Source organism: Alexandromys fortis, unplaced genomic scaffold (assembly GCF_014885135.2).
Source record: "Alexandromys fortis isolate MF-2015 unplaced genomic scaffold, M_Fortis_MF-2015_v1.1 scaffold_7, whole genome shotgun sequence".
Classification (NCBI taxonomy): Eukaryota; Metazoa; Chordata; class Mammalia; order Rodentia; family Cricetidae; genus Alexandromys; species Alexandromys fortis.
The window spans coordinates 2405946-2425459 of NW_026067920.1; the positions used below are offsets into that span (position 1 = coordinate 2405946).

The 19514-nt window shown below is 52.5% G+C and overlaps 1 protein-coding gene across 2 annotated transcripts in view; it reads left to right on the forward strand.

Annotated features, from left to right (window-relative positions):
- The window catches only part of Sorcs2 (sortilin related VPS10 domain containing receptor 2), a 373938-nt gene that overhangs the window by 337071 nt on the left and 17353 nt on the right, over positions 1–19514 (forward strand). For both annotated transcript variants that reach the window (XM_050141233.1, XM_050141234.1), the window contains exons 10-18: positions 1428–1574; positions 4123–4225; positions 5483–5559; positions 8606–8697; positions 9425–9532; positions 13597–13717; positions 14776–14909; positions 15433–15561; positions 17368–17539. In XM_050141233.1, coding sequence (XP_049997190.1) covers positions 1428–1574; positions 4123–4225; positions 5483–5559; positions 8606–8697; positions 9425–9532; positions 13597–13717; positions 14776–14909; positions 15433–15561; positions 17368–17539 — 1083 coding nt within the window. The remainder of the gene's footprint in view (positions 1–1427; positions 1575–4122; positions 4226–5482; positions 5560–8605; positions 8698–9424; positions 9533–13596; positions 13718–14775; positions 14910–15432; positions 15562–17367; positions 17540–19514) is intronic.

Below are 19514 nucleotides of genomic sequence, written 5' to 3' on the forward strand. Positions count from 1 at the left end.
TCATCTACTTACACATCCATCCATTCATCCATTATCTGCCCATCAATCCACCCACTCATTCATCTACTCATGCTCTCAACCAACCAACCATCCATCCATCCACTCATCCCCTAACACATCCTCTCATTCACAATTCAACCCATCTGCCCATCCACTTACTCACCTCTCCCACTCATTCATCCTCGTCTACTCATCCATGATCCACCCACCCATCTACACATCAGTTCATCTACCCATTCATCTGTCTACCCATCCACCCATCCACTCATCCACCAGTCCATCCACCCATCCAACCATTCATCGATCCCTTTGCTTAACCACCCATCCACCCACCCATCCATCAATCCACCTATCCATGCATTCATCCACTGATCCACTCAGCCATCTGTCTGTCCATTCACCCACATGCCTTTCCATCTATGTTTCATCCCACCCACCCATCCATCCACCTACCCAGTCCTGGCTCTGTTCCTACGTCTGTAACAGCACCTCTCTGGTGGACTGTCCACCTGCAGACATGCACATCAAGAATGACCACACTGACTTTTCAGACTCCCAGTGCCTGTGTGGAGAGAGCACCGGTGACCTTGGTAACTGTTTCAGCCTAATTAAAATCCTTGGCTCTAGGGTTCTGAGTAAAATGCACAGTTGTCTGAACACCAGTCCCTTGAGCTTTGTGAGCAGCAGCGCCATGATTTACAGGGAGTAGAGATACCTCGGCTGTGCGGCTTAAATGAAGTAGCATCCCTGCTCCTGCCTCACTACCCTAGAAGAGCTCAGTGAATGTGACTTTAAGTCTTTGCCAATAAGGGGCTTGAAGAATAGGATGTTCCTGCAAGGGCACCGCTGAGTTTAATGTGATGAAATGCCCAGCTCTTGTACTTTCTTATGAATCAACGCAGTGGCCACTCTTGGATGTTGCAATCTCAGCTGGCATAAGGCCCCTTGAGAAAAGGAAATGAAAGCCAAGTGGAGTCCTGTCAGTGCATGTCAGGATAAACGGAGACCTTCCCATTGCTTTCTTTTGGGCTGTGGGGCCCCCAAGGAAAGCCGAGGAGTGTTTGCTGTGGCCCAGGACCTGCCCTGCAGGTTCTAATAGACCCAGCAAGTGAGGGAAACCTGGGATCCAGAGTGGGATGGTGAAGGGGGGGTCCTTTCATGAGATACATTGGTTGGTGAGGGGACCAGGGTTCTCCCTGGTATCTGGTGGCCAGAGGTCCTCAGCAAATAGTTCAGTGTCATACAGATCCCCTGACCTGGAGTAGACAGTGCTCTTCCATGCCAAACTGGGACCAGTCTCCGTGTGTCAGACTGCACCCAGGGTGAAGCAAAGCCACATGCAGCATCCTCAGTAGGGGACAGTGCCTGGCTACTGGGGTTCTGGGTGATCTGTGTGGGGCCTTATGGTCCTTCTTGTGTCTCCTCAGGTCAGAGGTGTGAAGGGAGTCTTCTTGGCAAACCAGAAAGTGGACGGCAAGGTGACAACACTCATAACCTATAACAAGGGCCGTGACTGGGATTACCTGAGGCCACCCAGCACTGACATGAATGGGAAGCCCACCAACTGCCAGCCGGTAGGTACCCTGCCCTGTCACACACCTCCAAAAGAGTGGCGCAGATGCCACTGCTAGGGTACACTCGAGACACGCAAGCCACCAGGTTCTGCTAGGCATAGGGATGCACCCAGAGGGAAACATGGACATCATTCTTTTCCATGAAATTACAGTGTGAGAAACTGCCCCAAACCCCAGTCCCTCACTCATTCTCAGCTCCACAGGCCTATCCAGATGGCTCCAGGCCAGGGAGCCACTGACTTCGTTCAACGCCTGCTCCAGGCTAAGTGCCAGTGTGACCCCATGCATGGTGCTAGCAGAGATCCAAGGAACAGTAGGAGCAGAATCTTCCAAGCCTGCTTCTGAGCATCGCTGAATGTTGCTGAGGGCTGGGGTGTGATGGAGGAAGTGTATAGAGTGTCAGGAGCTGCTAAAGGCAGCATTTTCCACAGTCACCAGGTGGCCACCGAGTGTGAGCTGCCCTAAGGAGCAGCTTTGCCTGCACAGGCATGGGCACCATGTCCTGAGTTCTGTTCCACCCCACTCTCAGGTCTCTTCTCCAGACCCCACTGTAGATGGGGAAGGCTCACAGCCCCTGCCCACCTGCATGAGGAATGAATTGTCTGCCATTTATAAAAACCCTCTTGGGTTCAGAGCTGCTGTGACAGGCTGGTTGTGCATCATCTTTGGGAAAGTTAAGCCACATTAATCTGCGCAGGCAACTTTCCACTAAGAGAAGGTTCTTGTCTGCAATTACTCAGCTCAGTGAGGAGGCAGCCTCTGTGAGATTTTGTGTCCCGGAGCAGGGGGATGGTGGCAAGAGAGGAAAGTGGCCAAGCTGCCCAGGCAGGTGGAGATTGCACCGGGGACCAAAGCAAAGTACCTGGAAGCCAGTGGGCTACAGATACATCAATGACAGTCCGAAGCCCTGGTTCCCACCTGAATGCCTGTAGCCTCCATCCAGAGAGGGACAACACAGACTGACTGGTGACCAAGTCCAGGCCTCTAAGCCTGACAGTGTCATTCTCTCAGCCACTCGGGGCTCACAGTTCAGATGGCAGGGACAAGGTTCCTGGGAGTCATGACACCCAGGACTACCTGGGGTCTTTGTCATGGTCTTGGCACATGTGATGATGCTGTCCTTGAGCCAGGGACAGGCTAATGGTGCTTCTCTGCTGCCTTTCTGCTCGTTCTTCTGGTCATGTATTGGCTCCCAGGTCTCTGAGTGGCTTGGTGGGGGATGTCTCCTTCCAACTATGGGGAAGTAGATACACCTATATAACAGAAAGGTTAATCAGATCTCTTAGTGTGTGTGTGTGTGTGTGTGTGTGTGTGTGTGTGTGTGTGTTAGCACGTGAGTGCACATTTACATAAGCACATGTCAAAACCATGGACTAAGGGATGTCTGGGATGTCTTTCTCTGATTTGGCCTTATGTTTTGAGATGGGAGGTCAACAATTGGTTAGACTGGCTGGCCATCAGACTCCTAGGATCCACCTGTCTCCACCCCCTTACGCTAGGACTTCAGGCACACACACAGCTATGCCTGGCCTTGGTGGGCATGCCAGGGATCGACACACAAGTACTTTACCCACCGCACCGTCTCCCATCCCTGGTTAGATCTCTCCTAGCAGGATGAATTTCAGCTGGGAAATGGATTTGAATCTGCTGGTGTCTGGGATTCTAAATGGAAGCCCACAGAAACCTATGTATTCAGAAGCTCCAGCATGTCAGAAATACTTCTAGACAGAGCTGGGGCTGGGGCTGCTGCTTCCCTCTGCATACCCAATGATCCAAGGTTTGAGTTGCTGTACAGTTATGTGGAGGTTCTGCCAGCTCCCACATGTGAGAGGGCTAGAAATGGATAGCTCACCTGCCAGCCACCTTCCTGGGCTTGATGTACAAGTTCCTTGGGGGGTCCTGCTTGCCTCCTGGCCCCATTCTGGGCAGCTTCAGAGGACCTTCCACCTCTGACCCTTGCAGAGCCTGGGCAGGCATGTCAGGCCAGGACTATGGGAAGTCTAGGAATTGAGCCTCAAACCAAGGTGCCGAGTAAAGGTTATGGATGGAAGAATGAATGGATGGATGGATGGATGGATGGATGGATGGATGGATGGATGGATGGATGGATACATGAATGAGAACTGGGGCTGCACAGGCCCCAAGTATCACACACATTCTCTGGCCCAGTGACCCATGTAGTGGCCATGTAGGGAAGCCCATCCCGAGGGGAATCCGGGCCACAAAGCCCCTTCCTTGGGGAAGTTGCAGCCACCTGGAGGCCCTCTCTCAGACCTTGAGTCTCTGTTCTCCAGAAGATCATGTCTAACTGGTCCCTTCTACACTGCTCAGTCCTCTAGGTCCCAGGTAACTCCTGCTGACGTCATCCCCATCCTTTGCATCCATCACCCAGCAGCCGAGTGAGCACAGCTTCCCACACTCTGTCCGTTCTTCCAAGGCACCCCTACCCAGCCTTGGCTGACTAAGGCCACAAGGCAGATCTAGCTGCAGAACTGGTTTTCCTAGGATGCTCTCACCTGCTGACCATCCTTCCTTCTTTTCTCCCCAGCCGGACTGCCACCTGCACCTACACCTGCGCTGGGCAGATAACCCCTATGTTTCAGGCACGGTGCACACCAAGGACACAGCTCCTGGCCTCATCATGGGTGCAGGTGGGTAGCTAGAGCAGCCTTTACAGCCTGAGGGACGCTCCTATCTCAGGGATGGGAACTGAAGGTTATGAGCCTGGGGCCTTGGTGTGTCCATCAAAGGCAGTGTATCTCAGGAGACAGAAGTCCCCTGGAAGCCCTAATGGTGGATGTGGGATGGAGGGAGGGAGGGCTAGATAAATGAGCAGATGTATGCATGGGTGGATGAGCATATAGATAGGCAAGTGGATGGATGGATAGATGGATGGATGGATGATGGATAGACGGATGAATGGATGGATGATGGATAGACATGAATGAATAGATGATGGATGGATGATGGCTAGACGGATGAATGGATAGATGATGGATGGATGATGGATAGACGAATGGATGGATGGATGATGGATGGATGGATAGATGGATGGATGATGGATAATGAATAGACTTGTAGGTACATGGATGTATATTGAATGGATGAATGGATGGAGGGGTGGGCAGTCAGGTGGCTGACGGTTTATCCTGACACAGCCAGCTGGTCCATCAGAAAGGTCCTGTACTTCAGGCCATGGTGGAATTCTGGGGAATCCAGGCCTAGTTTGTGAAGCCATGTGTGTCCTGGGCTGTGAACCTATAGGTTATGCTCCTCACTTGAAGCCTCATTGCTTCCATAGCAGCCCACATGAAGCAGAGCATCTTTGCTCTGGACTGGCAGCGTCTTGGATGGGATGCTGTCTACCTAGATGTCTCTAGGCTAGGGCTCAGCCCCGGGTGCCTGCTTTATCTCCCGCACATCGCGACTGCCCCCTCCACAGGAACTGAATGTGCAGCTGCTGTGTGCTTGCCTTTTTCCCATGCACATGACTTCCAGGACACTGTCCCCAGATACTCATGCAGTCCTCTCATCTCTCAGGGACCACAAGCCCGTGCTGCCCCACCTGGCTCATGTCCTTCAGCCTGACCCCAACCACCATTACACATTTTACCCTCAAGTAACACCTGTGGGCATTCTGAAGCACATGAGCCTGTTCACCTTGGAGCTAGGCTGGATCCTCTTGTGCTGGACTCTGCTGGGTTGAGCTCTTTCTACCCCGAGGGGACCAGCTCAAGCCCAGCAGCCACACTGGGCCACTGTCTGGAAAGGAAGCCAGCCAGGGTGTGCTGTAGGTGATTATGGTTGAAATGCAGGCCTCGGCACAGTTTCCCTTTCTGGGGTCCTTTAGATCTCCATCAGGGGATCTTCCCGGTCTTAGAGCAGTGCAACCTTTTCTGTTGGCCCAGGTAACCTGGGCTCGCAGCTGGTGGAGTATAAAGAGGAAATGTACATCACATCTGACTGTGGGCACACCTGGCGGCAGGTAAGATGCCAGTGGTACCTGGTGTTCGTCAACTCTCCAGGGCTCTCTCTGTTCTATGCCCCTTCTTTCACGGGAACTCTCTAGAGTCCTGAGTGAGATGTCTGCCCCTGACTACCAGCCTCAGAAGCAGCCGAGGCCTCTGCTGAGGGCTAGGACCTATGGGGACGGGGCTAGTCGGGTGTGGGGGTCACTTGCCCAGTGCTCTGTGGCTTCTGCTGAGTATTATACATCCTAGAAGCACTTCACAGCCAGATGTGTCCCCGGGGACATCCGGAGAGGGGGACTGAAGTCCACATTGACCCCTCCTGCTTGGCTTCAAGCTCCTTCGGGCCAAGAGGTTAGAGCAGTGGAGACATAAACAGAAGAAGAGGATGTGAAAAGGGCAGGTGTGGGACCCTGGAGGATGTCCCGTGTGTTTCTGTGATGAGGGGTGTGGCCCAACATAGCAAAGGAAGGAAAGAGAATGAGGAAAGCCTGCCTGTGGGAGCCATCCCCCCAGTAGCAGGACCTGTGCGGCTCCAACCCCCAGCTCCACATGGATGTCATAGCCACTGGTTAGAGGGATGCTGGCTGCCATCAGCCCTTAGCACAGGAACAGTGAGGACACCAACAAGAGGCCTGACAGGCCCCACAGAGCCCATGACACATAGAAGCTGTGGGTTTCTACCCCGAGGGTGCCTCAGGTGGACTCTGCCGTGTGAGCTAGACACTGGCTGCCTTCTGGGGTGGGTGGGGTTCTGGCTGAGTTGATCTGCCAACTTCCCAGAGAGGTGATCTGGCTGTAAGCACTTGAGGAGATGGCCTGAGCATCAGAGTCCAACTGCTTGCAGACAGAGAGTCCTCTTCCGGGTCATCTCCCTCATGCCTGACCATGTAAGTCACCTTCCTGGGAGGCACCAAACACTCACTATGGCACACAAAGCTCACCTGCATCAAAGACAAAGGCCGCTGCTGGTTTAATAAGCTGTACCAAGCAAGGCATCTGCAAAGGGCAGGGGAGATTTATTGCATTAAATATTTCTATTTCGCCAAAGCCAGTGAACCACTGTAGGGTTATTAAAGGTCACCGTCTGTCACCTTCACCAATGGCAGCATTGAAGGACTTCCTCACTCAACAGACATGTGAGGGGTCACTTCTGTGAAACCATTAGCTTAGGTTTCAACTTGGAGGCCTTGGGACCAGGGTAACTGGGTAGGGCTCACAGGTGAGATGCCTGATGGAGCAGCAGCTGTGTGCATACGTGTACACATGCACACGCGTGTGTGTCAGGGAGGAACAGATTGTACAGTGGTTGGAGGCAGTTATAGTCAGGGAGAGGACTGAGGTATCAACAACTCCAGACCAGTAGAGCACTCAGGGCTGCTCTGGTGTTTCCTCCCTGGCCAACGAGGCACTGGCAGATGGAGATGGGTCAGAGGGCCCTAGAGTGACATAAGCCTTAAGCCAGGAGCCACCAGCCAGGCCTGGTGGTGCTCACTGCAACCCCAGCATCTGCAAGGCGGAAGGAGGAGGTTCTTATGCAGGTTCAAGGCCCACCCGGTTGGCAGAGCAAGATCTTGTCTCAAAACTTAGATAACAAAGGGCATGAGCTCCCTGGAATGATCAAAGACCTCATTAACAGTGCTCTATGTCCCTGCTAGGACTCTGAGGGGAACAAAGAAAGGCTGAGCCAGGGATGGGTCTGTGTCTCCTCTCAGCTCTGCATCCCAGGGGCTGCTTAGGATACAGGGAGCTGTAGTATGAGGCCAATCATTTTTTTTTCCTGGATGCTCAGACCTGAAATAATTACACAAAATTGTATTAATTAAAACATTGCTTGGCCAATAGTTTAAGCATATTGCTAGATAGCTTTTATATTTTAAATTAACCTATTTTTAGTATTGTATTTTTACCATGAGGCTCGTGGCCTACCAGCAAGGTTCCAATGGTGGCTTGCGTCTTTCTCCTCTGGCTGCTACATGGCGTCTCACTGACTCTGCCTTCTTTCTCCCAGCATTCAGTTTAGTTTTCCCACCTAGCTCAATTCTGCTAAGCCACTGGCTGAAACAACTTTATTCATTAACCAATAAAAACAACACATCTACAGAAGAACTTCCCACACCAGAGAGCCACAGCGTAGACACTCTCTGAGGCTTCCTCAACAGCTTTCTGATATTGTCCCTGACCAACTTACTGTTGGGCCTAGTTTCCTGGAGTCAGGACCTCTCCCACTCCAGCCAGGGCCCCTGATCATGGGGTACATGCTCTGCAGCCCATATGTGCCAGTCTACTGAAGGACCCACAAGGCCTAGTGTCCTGGAGTGACTGAGGCCCACACCTGGCTCTGCCACTCCCAGCTGTGAGGCCTTGGCATAGCCTTACTGCTGTGGACCCAGCTTCCTATCTGTAAGATAGCACTTGCTCTGGGATATCAGCATGTGGCTGTGACCAACAGAGCTGTCCCTCCTAGGTGGCCCTTGTCAAGATGCCTTTACCTTCCCCCAAAACCCTCAGTGGCCATTCATTCCTTTATCCTCAGAGCATTCATTCACTAATTCATCCATATGGTGGTCATTCATTCATGTATTTGTTGATATGTCAGAGTCTCAGGTACCCAGCTCAGACCTCCACTGAGATGGCCCCAGAGGGCTCAAAGTCATCTGTCTCCCAGTAGCTTCCTGGCTGTAATGGAAGATGTTCCAGACTGTGGGGAAACAAAGTGTGGCCACATCTACCTGGTATCAGAGGTATCAAGGAGCCAGGCTCTGTCACTGCACCCCGCATTGGCCTGGGGTTCATCCTGAACTCACCTCTGAGTACACTGTGCTCCCTATTGCTGGGCCATTTGCTGACCTGAGGTCCTGAGGACAGGATTCTGAGAGAGCACATCACAATTTTCCCTGTCCCCAAGGGTATATAAATTGCCACTGTCTCCAAAGCTCCACTCCTTCCTCGTGCGCTAAGCCATGGGTGGAAATGGGAGTGTTAGAGAGCTGGCATCCCCTCCTGACCAGGCTCTGCTGCCCTTGCTGGGGTCTCACCTGAGAGTCTGTATCACCCCCACAGGTCTTCGAGGAAGAACACCATGTCCTCTACCTGGACCACGGCGGTGTCATTGCTGCCATCAAGGACACATCCATCCCCCTGAAGATCCTCAAGTGAGATCATGGGCAGAGGGCACTTAGCATTCTAGAACAGTTCCCTGGGAGCCTAACACTGGAATGACCCACGCCTTCCAACCTCCTTGAGGTGCCCCAGAGATGGACCCATATTACTCCCAGGCCGAGCAGAGACTACAAAGACTAGTCAGGGTAACATGAAGAGGACTGAGAAGTCCAGGAAGGCACCCTAAGTATCAAGAACCTGTTAGTAGAGGATTGGGGCCAGGGTGTACAGACAAGGGAGCCAGTGGGTACCCAGAAAGGAGTGAGCTAAATTGAGGGCAGGGTAACATTGGTATGCCAGGCAGTCAGTGTCACTGCGGTCTGAAAAAAGAGGTGTATATCTTGGGAGGTAACATCCCTGTAATATTGATCATGTCACTGACTCAGGAACCTGAGTTGGGTTCCTATTGCATGCATTACTGGGTGTTTCCAAGGTTCAGATGTGCCCGCTATTCATAGGAACAGTGCCTGTGTGGTATCCCCGACAATATGTCTAGGGCAGCAGGCCATCCCATTGCTAATTAGTCAGGGATGCCACCTGGTGCTGGCAGGCATCTGCTGCCGTTTCACCTGAAAGAGGGAGGCTGCGGTTCAGCTATGGCCTGGGTGTGGCGATGGTCCCAGAGCTGGCCTCTGCTGGATACGAGTCAGGCCTGAGGGGAGAGAGTCAAAGAAAGGAGTAATCTCATGCCTCTCTGTGAACACTGGTGGCCTTCCACAGGTTCAGCGTGGATGAGGGCCACACTTGGAGCACACACAACTTCACCAGCACCTCCGTGTTCGTGGATGGACTTCTGAGTGAGCCAGGGGACGAGACGCTGGTCATGACGTGAGTGAAACAGGAAGGTGGGAGGAAGACTCAGGTCAGAGCCACCCCAGGTGGGCTGGGTCTGGTCATTCTGAGGTGGCCTCAGACTGGGCCCCTGCTTGTATGCCCGTCACCTCCCTGTCCCAGGCCAGTGACTCCTCTTCTCATCCTGGCCAGCAGGTAGGGCTCTCTATCCCTACCCAGCACACTGACTGGCCAGAAGAGGAACGAAGCTTCATAGGCTTGTCCCTGGCCAGTGCACTCTGTCACCTTTCCAACTTACAGTAGTGAGAACAGTACTTTTCTTGGCCATGTGGCACAACAGGGTTATGCAATGGGAGCCTTATTTGATGCTGGCCCCAAGTGGTCAGGCCAGCCCCCATCCCATAGACTGGTCAGTCAGACAGGGTGACCTCACACTCAGCCTAGAGTGGGCTCTGGCATCCTTGCAGGTGTGGCCTTGCCGTCTGTGGTGTGGACGTGAAGGGCCAGCTGGGCTCTTAGTGGACCTTTGTCTTCCATGAGCTCACGGGATGCTCCCACAGATGTCCATACGGAGGAGCCCTGAGAGAGCCTGACTATCTCCCATCCCTTCATACTCACCCGTGTTGGATGATCATGAGTCTCCCCGTGTCCAGTGGGGTCACGGCTGCGACTCTGAGCTCAGATGGCCGCTTCATAATCAGCTGTGTATGCCATGCTGTCCCTACAGAGCAGGAAGCACTGAGCACAGCAGAGCCGAGGCTAGGTCACCAGGGTGGGGGAGAAGGGGTCTGCCCCTTCAGAAATCTTGCAGCCCATCTAATGTGTAAAGTACATTTATTGAGCACCTATTGTATGCTGACCCTGAGGTCCCAGGAGAGCTAGCTAGGAAACATACCATGGACTTAGGGGCCTCTGAGGATGGATAAAGAAACCTTAACTTCCTATTTAGAAACTGCCATTGTGTTCCCGGCTCCCCGCCAAGATGGCTAGGGACTGTACAGGACATCAGACTGGGTGGTATGTAACTTTTAGGGCACCAGGAAATGAGCTCTAACTAGGCCAGGGGTAGGGGCAGCCTCCTGGGGATGAACAGAAGGTGGATGATGGATGGAATGGGACAGAGGGACATGAAGCAAGCCTTGCACCCTTTCAGGCATAAGAGATAAAGGGTCACGAAGCTACACATTCCTCCTACCTGCCAGGACAGTGGCCTTGTCCTCACTTCCTCAAGAGCTTCGTGCCTGTCTGGTCTCTACCCAGTGTGTGGCCTTGCCTACCTGACCCTCCTGAGATTCTGGGGAGGAGGTGTCCTTCAGTCTACATCACTAATGTACCTGGCTGGACAGCATCTAATGTGTGGTCGGAGCTCAATAAACAAGCTCTCAGTGAAGCCACAACAGCAGACATATGGGTGACAAGGATACAGTGACAACCTCCACATGCCAGGAGCTAAGGAGGGCTGTCAGAGATGGCCAGGCTAAGTGACCCCTACTAGGGACAAGGGACTATTGGCCCAGGAGCTAAGGAGTACTGTCAGAGATGGCCAGGCTAAGTCACCCCTACCAGGGACCAGGGACTGTTGGCCCAGGAGCATCTGTTGCCCTCACTGGCCAGTGACTGTCAAGAAGAAGGCTGGGGAGGTGGTGGGGATTTGGCCTGCATGCTTCTCCTGACTCAGGGTCCCAGAGAGCATCCATAGAGTTCTATGAAGGGTCCATGGAATCCCCTAGAGCATCCATGACCTCTATGAAACCCACAGAGCATCCCAGTGTCCATAGCCCTAGGGAATCCCTACAGAATGTCCATGACTCCTCAGGAGCAGATGGAGTCTCTCCCCCGCAGTCAGACTGCCATGAGGAAACCCATTGTGGTGCTGACCTCACAGCCTCCTTCCTGGGTGACCAGGGGAAAGCCAGGACAAAGGTGGTGTGTGCATCCTCGAACAGCTGAACACGAGGCATGGAAGGCTGAGCTGGTCCAGGTCTCCTTCTACCTGGCTGCCTGGGGGGGTAGGCAGGTTGTTCCTGGTCAGATCCTCCATGATGCTATGACCTGCCAAAGCCCTGCAGGGGCTCGTGCCTCATTCTGTGGGCCATCCGCTTGAAGGCTGTGGCTTGAGGCAGGAAGGGAGGTCACAGACTTGACACTGGTGCTTATCAAGAGAAGCGTTTGGGAAAGTCTAGCTCCCTGACCTGACTGCAGCCTGGCTGCAGCAGACTCAGCCTGGTCCTTGGTCTTTTTGCAAGGACGATGAACAGTTTGCAGGGCTGAACCCACAAAACGGGAAGAAGGGTTGCCAGCAAAGGCGGCAGCCCTGACAGGGCTCTCAGAGCTCCAGAAAGCCAGCATGGTTCCTGTGCCTTAGCTTCTGCAGCCAGGCTCCGCCATGGGGACACCATCCACCCTGGGCACCTCCCTGCTCCGCCTCTCCCCTCACTTCATCTTGCAGTCTGCATTTTGTCGCTGCTTTGGGACATTGGTTCTTTGTGTAGCCAAGGCCCTCAGATCTGGGCCTGGACCCAAATGCAGCTTTCATCCGGGGAAAGCAGCAAAGTTCACAGGCAGGCGATTCATGTTTTAAGTGTCTAAAAAGCTCCCTAAGGTTCCTACGGAGCCTTTCACCAAGCTACGTCTTCAAACAGCTTCCAGTTTCAGTGGACACGGAGATCATTCACACGCCTCAGAGGAGACACGGGCTGGCAGAATGAAAAGCTTTTCTGTCTGAGCCTAGACCAGGACCCAGCCCATATGGCACCTTTATCCTCATCCACCCAAAGGTCATATCTAAGCTGACCGCAATCACTTTATCTGGACATTGTTCACGGCGCTGCCCACAGTTGCTTCCCCCTGCACATCATATGGCAGAGGGGCCCCTAGCCCTGGGCAGTACTGTGAGGGCTCTCAGCCTGGAAGGGCTGTGGGCTGTACATATGGAGGAGCCAGCAGTTCACCTCATAGTATGGCCCACATTTCCTGCTCTCTGTCAAGCAGCCAGTGGCCCTTTGACCTCTCCTGCTAGGACCACTCAACTAGATGAGAGACATTCACAGTGGGAGTTGAGGGTCGGGCTTTCTTCGCAAACAGGAACTGAAAAGCACAGAGTGGATTAGCTGGACCAGCCTGCTTCTCTGTCTGAGCTCAGAATGCAGAGTATGGGACATTCCCATATGGAGGGCTGCATGGCTGTCACACTCAGGCTAATTGGTTATGCATCTTAGTCCAAGCCTCACAAATGTGAGTTGCCAGGCCCAGGTACTGGATTGCCATCCTGGGTGAGTCCCTTCCTTAGCCTGTTTCCTCTCAGAGGTCTGGGGTGATCGGCATGCATCCCTCATAGGATGTGGTAAGCCCTAAAGGGGAGGACAGAAATGTGGTTCCCCCTCTCCTGCTGTCTGTCAAGGCGACAATGGGGCCACGACGAGAGGAATACCAGGTGCCCCCAGACAAGGCCACCATGGCCTGCAGAGAAGGTGGATGGGAGGAGTAGAAGCCAGTGTGGGGCGCTGGTCTCAGCTCACCAAGCTGAGCATGCTTAGGCTCCGTGCATCACTGGGTTTTCTGTGTGTCTGTCCCTCCCTCTGCTCAGTGGGATGCACTGTGCTGTCACACTGACCCTTTCATCCCACTGTCCAAGTCATACACTGACGTCATCTCTCTGGAGTGCCAGCTCTGCCTTGGGTGAACAGCTTGGAGCCCAGTTCCACATGGCAGACCCAGAGAGGCCAGCAGAAAGGCAGGGAGAGCTCAGCTAACACTAGACATGCCTCTGGCCCACACAGACCAAGTGCAAAGCCTGGTGTGGGAGGCTTATGGAAAGAAGGGCCTGGGGCAGCCAAGAAGGCAAGGAGTCTGCCCACCTAAGAGCCTGCTCCTGTCAGGAAGTGGGTTGCATGAGTTGGGCAGATGACCTGTGCTGGTGCAATCAGCAAGCCACAGAGAGCCCTGAGGATGATAACATCAGGCCAGGTGCCGGGGAGGGCACACTTCATCACGGAATCTTCTGGGGCGGGAGAGGTTTCACTGGTGCTAGTACAGGGAACCTGAGTCTGTACACCAGGGACTGATGGCTCTAAAGTGGTCTTCCTTCTTCCTCCCCTCAGGGTCTTTGGTCACATCAGCTTCCGCTCTGACTGGGAGCTGGTCAAGGTGGACTTTCGGCCCTCCTTCCCCCGACAGTGTGGCGAGGATGACTACAGCTCCTGGGACCTCACTGACCTCCAGGTGGGTCAGGTAACCTGCAGTCCTAAGGCCCGTCCCTCCTCCAGGAAATCTCACAGATGCCAACCTCTGGGCATCTTCCCTCCCAGGGATTTTCTGGCCCATTCTTGTGCCTATAACTACTTGATCTATGGCTCTTTATGACCCAAGGGTCTGCAGGGCCTGAGCCCCACCCTCTCAGTATGGAGGTCTCATGACAGGATGTGGGACTCTTCTGCTTGTGGGGAAATTGGCAAAGATGATCTGACGTCAGGGTCTGGGACCATCCGATGTCACAATCCATCATCAGTGTCTAACCTTCACATTCAGGTTGAACAGAACATGAGATCCCCACATCAGCTCTGGTGGACAAGAGAAGCTGATACTTCATTGGGTACCTGGGGACTGTGAGCAGGCCGCTTGCGTGCCACTAAAACAAGAGGGTTTGTAGCCAAGGAAGATCAGAAGCTGGAAGTTTCATAAAGGGAGATACCTGGGGTCAGGCTCTGACTGAGCCTCCACCTGGGACAGTGGCTGAAGTCAGCCAGCAGCCAGATATCTCTGGAAGTGGAGATCCAACATCGAGAGTTCACACATAGAGAATGGCCTGACTAGTGGCTCAATGGCCCTGTGCAGAAACTGGTTTACAAGAGAGTGCTCAGATGGGCCTAGCGAGGGTTCCAGAACCTGATTTGCTATGGCACTTAGAGTTCCTGCCAGTCCTGCCCAATCACTACAAGGGGCCTTGTTATTGGGATCAGGGCAGTACTACTCCAAGCATAGCCTGGGAATCTATTGTGTGTCCGCATGAGCCCTCTGGTCATGGCTCATTCCCAGATGGTCACACACCTGGCCCGTGTAGGCCCAGATGTTCTGTGACCAAGGGCCAGTCATATGGCTTAAGATGAGGGGAGCTGGGCCAGTTGACTGACATGTCAAGTTCTTTTATACCTCAGTTTCCCTGTTTGTCAAAGGGGGCAAATGCCCCATCCCAGCTGCCACCAGGGCAGGAACAACAGGACAAGCCAGTGGTAGCTGTCACCTTCTTCTGCTGGTTCTTCATCGTGGTGTTCTTGCTACAGGGTGATCACTGCATCATGGGCCAGCAGAGAAGTTACCGGAAAAGAAAGCCCACGTCCTGGTGTGTCAAGGGGAGGAGCTTCACATCGGCACTCACATCACGCGTGTGCAAGTGCCGGGACTCTGACTTCCTCTGGTGGGCACTGCGCCTCCCTCCCTCCCTCCCTGCTGCTCCAGCCCCTTTATATCATGTTGATCTTGTTCCCAGAACTGGGGTGGAGGCCACAGTGTCCTTCCAGCATCATGGGATCAAGCTCCGCTCACCTGGTTCCTCTCCTCCCGCTAGGATTATATTCCACTCAGACACATTCACAAAGCCTGTCCCCCCCCCTCCTTACCCTGCACTCTATATTCAGGCCTCTGTGCCCTTTCCAGGGCCATTGGCCCTGGCTGTAGAGCCACTCCTTGCCACCCTCTATCCCCTTACATCCTGTGAGCATCCCTCACTTCCCCAGAAAGACCTCCTGGCTCCACTTCATTTTTATCCTCCTTGTTCCGGAATGAAGCTAGTATGTCTCATCTGTTCTCCTTCGACTGACACAAACCTGTGGATTCGCCCATGTTCCCACAGTTAGGCACGTCTTAGACCTGTGGTGTAAGTTTCTCCACCCTAGCTGTCTCCTCTAATCTCACCTTTTAACCCAGCTTTCCCTTCCCAGTGACTACGGGTTTGAGCGCTCATCTTCCTCTGAGTCCACTGCCAACAAGTGCTCTGCTAACTTCTGGTTCAACCCCTTGTCCCCTCCTGAAGATTGTGTCCTGGGCCAGACCTACACCAGTAGTCTTGGGTAGGTACACCAACCCAGCCAACCAGCCGTATACCTATCTACCCATCCGTCTAGCCTTGCCTTTATCTGTCAGCCAGCTCCAGAAGTGGAGCCCAGGCAAGTCCTGTACTTGCTTCCTGGCAGCTTAGAAGGAGAGACCATGGCCCTGGTGCTGGGCTCAAGTATGCAGGCAGGGCTCGGCAAGTCACCAGACTCACCAGACTGACCCAGTGACCCACAAATCCCATTGAGCTCTTGGGGCCAGTGTCAGGAGAGAACTACCTTGAGTTGGGACAACACAGAGAACAGAGGGGCAGAAGTGGTCCCAAGTATTCCAACTGTTGTGGGACTGAGACCCCAGAACAGCTTCACCCTTCTCTGGTCCTCCTGAGTCTGTCACACTGTACTGTGTTGGTACCAGAGACATTCTAAAGCCTGGGGGACTCTGCTTACACCAGACTTCCAGGAGGAAGCCTTGGTAGATCACTCTCCCAGCCCCTACCCCCAGGTTTCCCTCTGCTGTGCTGTGAGGCCATGACACACAGTAGGTGTTCCTACAGTCTGCTATGGTGGTCATGGACTCTGTGGGATGAGGAAGTGGCAGGCAGGCCCTTCTCCCACTCTGGGGCAAGCTGAATAAACTACTTATAAAATATCAACTTCTTGAAGAAATACCAAGTCCATAGCATCTGTGGACCTTTAACTTTGGTGGGACCCACACGCTCCATGTGATGGGCCTATTTCCTCATCCTTTGTGATAGATTCCTTATTGCTTATCCTGGAGAGCTAGAAGAAACAGGCAGGACCAAGAACTAAATGTGTTAGTCTTGGCTGTATACAGCCTGACATCTATCATCCATCCACTCATCTATCCAACCCCATCTATCTACCCATCCGTCTGTCCGTCTATCCATCCATCTGTCCATCCATCCATCTGTCCACCCATCCATCCACTCATCCTTCCACCCATCTACCCAACCACCCATTTCCATCTATCTCCTATCTATATATTTCTACCATATGTCCATCATTTCATCCCACCCATCTACCCAACCTTAAATCATCTATCCATCCACTCATCCATCCACCCACTCATCCTTATACCCATCTACTTCACCTACCTCCTCTTCATCTATCCATCTATTTATTCCATTAATCTACTAATCTATCCATCATCCACCCATCTACCATCCCACATATCCACCCATCCTCCCACCAATCTATCTACCCATTCTTCTGCCCCCACAAGTACCATCTTTCTAAACTCACGTATTTTTGATACAGTTCCTGCCTGACACTTCAGATAAGAATTCCTGCTTGCCAAGCCCTGGTGGGGCTGCCAACGAGGCCATTGTGCCATGGTTGGATGATCGGGTGGATAGATGGGTAGTGGATAGGTGGATCTATCCCAAGAGGAACAGCATGCTTGCTTATGGTTACCCAGGAAGCCAAGGCTGAGCCCATCTCAGCCAGTCAGCCCTCCATAGTTCTCAGCATGACCTTGGATTTAGACCTACTCCTTCTATCATCCTTAGCAAATAAAACAAACAAAAAGCAAAAATAAAAAAAGCAGTTATTAATCTGGGCAATATAATCAGGCCATGGATGCTTCAGCTCTCCAAAGCAGATGGACACAGCCAGCCCCTCCATCCTGATGCTCAGTGCTCCCAGCTTTAAGGTAGACAGAAGCAGCCATGAGGTGGCATGGGGAGCAGGCAGAAAATGCGGCTGTAGAGGTTGGAGCCTTGAGTTGCTTCAGGAGTGGAGACCATCCCTACCCATCAAACCACTGTCCGTCCTGGACCTGATCCTCCCTCACCCACCCAGGTACCGGAAGGTGGTATCCAATGTGTGCGAAGGTGGTGTGGACCTGCAGCAGAGCCCGGTGCAGCTGCAGTGCCCCCTGACAGCACCCCGGGGCCTGCAGGTGAGCATCCGCGGAGATGCAGTGTCTGTGAGGCCTAGAGAAGATGTGCTGTTTGTGGTGCGGCAGGAACAGGTGAGCATCCACCCTGGGCTGTCGCCGGAAAGGGCAGTTCCAGCCAGGCACACAAGGTTGAGGCTCTGGACGGTTTGGAGCATGGCCACAGAAGCCAGCCTGCCCCTGAGGGTGGGGGCCACAGGACCAAAACTGACCTCTTGGTTCAGACCAGCATTTGAAATGAAACAGATACAAGAGTAAGTGTGTGTCAGATGTTCATCGGGAAATGGGCTCCACATCACACATGTACGTACATGTGAGTGCATGGGTGTGTGTATGTGTATGTGTGTGATCTTGTGTTTATCAAACATTGACACAAAAGCAATACCTCCCCATAGGTGACACTAAACGTCTTTTATTGATTTCTTTCTTCTAATGCTGAGGATGGAACCCAGGGCCTTGTGCAAACTAGAGAAGCCCTCTTCTACTGAGCCACACCCCCAACCCAGTGCCAAAGCAAGTTTAAATCTCTAATTATATTGATTTAGTTGATCTGGAATCCCAACAGAAGCATAAAGGTTTTTTTTTAATGACTTATAATCACACATCCAGAGATAACGCCTTCTGTGTGTATATGGGAATAGATATAAATACAAGTTTATATATATGCACACACAAATATATATGTATTTTTTCTCCACCCAGTCTCCCACTCATTCTATTTTTACTTCAGAACAAGTGTTACAGTCTCTTCTGATTTTAAAAATAATATATGCTCATTGTAGTATATTTAGGAAATACATTTATAATTTTTTTTAAAAAACCACCACACCACCACAGACATAAATATCACCCAAAATTCTGTTCCCGCAGGGAACCGTTGACTTTTCTGTTTCCTTCTGGTTCACAAGACACATCCCCAAACTCTGCTTATAGAAACAGCTAATGATCCCTGCAAGGAGTTTAAAAATGACATTCAGAAAACCTAGAGGCAGAGGGAGGACCCCCTTTCTCCCTGGGGTTCTGGGCAGTCTTCACTCAGAGGCAGAGGAAGAGCCCTTTTTCTCCTCCAGGATTCTGGGCCGTCTCTACTCACAGATCAGAAGGAGTCCAGTTCTTCAGCTAACAGATGTGAAGGCTGATGTGGGGAATTCATGATCATGCCTGCTATACTCAAACATGCTTTAAAAGGTGTCTGGTTTAGAAGCGGAGACATGGTCTCCTGAAAACAGGGAAACTGAGGTTATGGAGGACTCAGACTGGCCATACCGAGTACCTGTATATTAGGCACTCTGATAGCCACTTCCTGTTGGAAGTACAATCTTAAACTGTGCACTCTATAAACTTATATCATTACAGACGAGAAAGCCGGGATGTAAACGGTGACGCCATTCTCACGTAGTTATATGGTAAAAAGGAGGTAGAGATGGCGCTGTGCCCTCTAGAGGCCTCTGGACTCCAAGCAGACATTGGCCAAGGCTGTGGTCCCCAGGCCTAAGCTATACATCTCCTCTCTCTCTCTCTCTCTCTCTCTCTCTCTCTCTCTCTCTCTCTCTCTCTCTCTCTCTCTCCTTTCCCTTCCCTCATCTCCCCTCCCCCTCTCTCTGTCTCTCTCTGTCTGTCTGTCTGTCTGTCTGTCTGTCTCTGTCTGTCTCTGTCTCTCTCTCCCCTCTTTCTCCCCCCCCCCCCTCAGGTGTCACCTCCTGCCCAGGTCCTCTCACAACTGAGATAGCCCTAAGGTTCGTTTGAGCCTTCAGGCAGCCCTGAGTCAGGACTGGGTATTTCTTTAGTAGAGATGTGTTGGGATGACAGGACAGAGGCCCTGGTCAGCCTGGGGCTCCCTGAACCCCCAGCTCTCTAATTTAAAGCCCTCAAATTCCTGGTCAGACATCCCAGAAACATGGCCATCTGCTGCCCCCTAAAGCCTGAAAGTGGAAACTACAGCACATCTGCAGATGACCAGAGGACCGAGCATCTTCGGAACCCTTGCTGGGCTTGCTTGTTAGAGTGGGCAGAGTTACGGGGAGCAGCACAAAGATGCCTTGAAATAGGG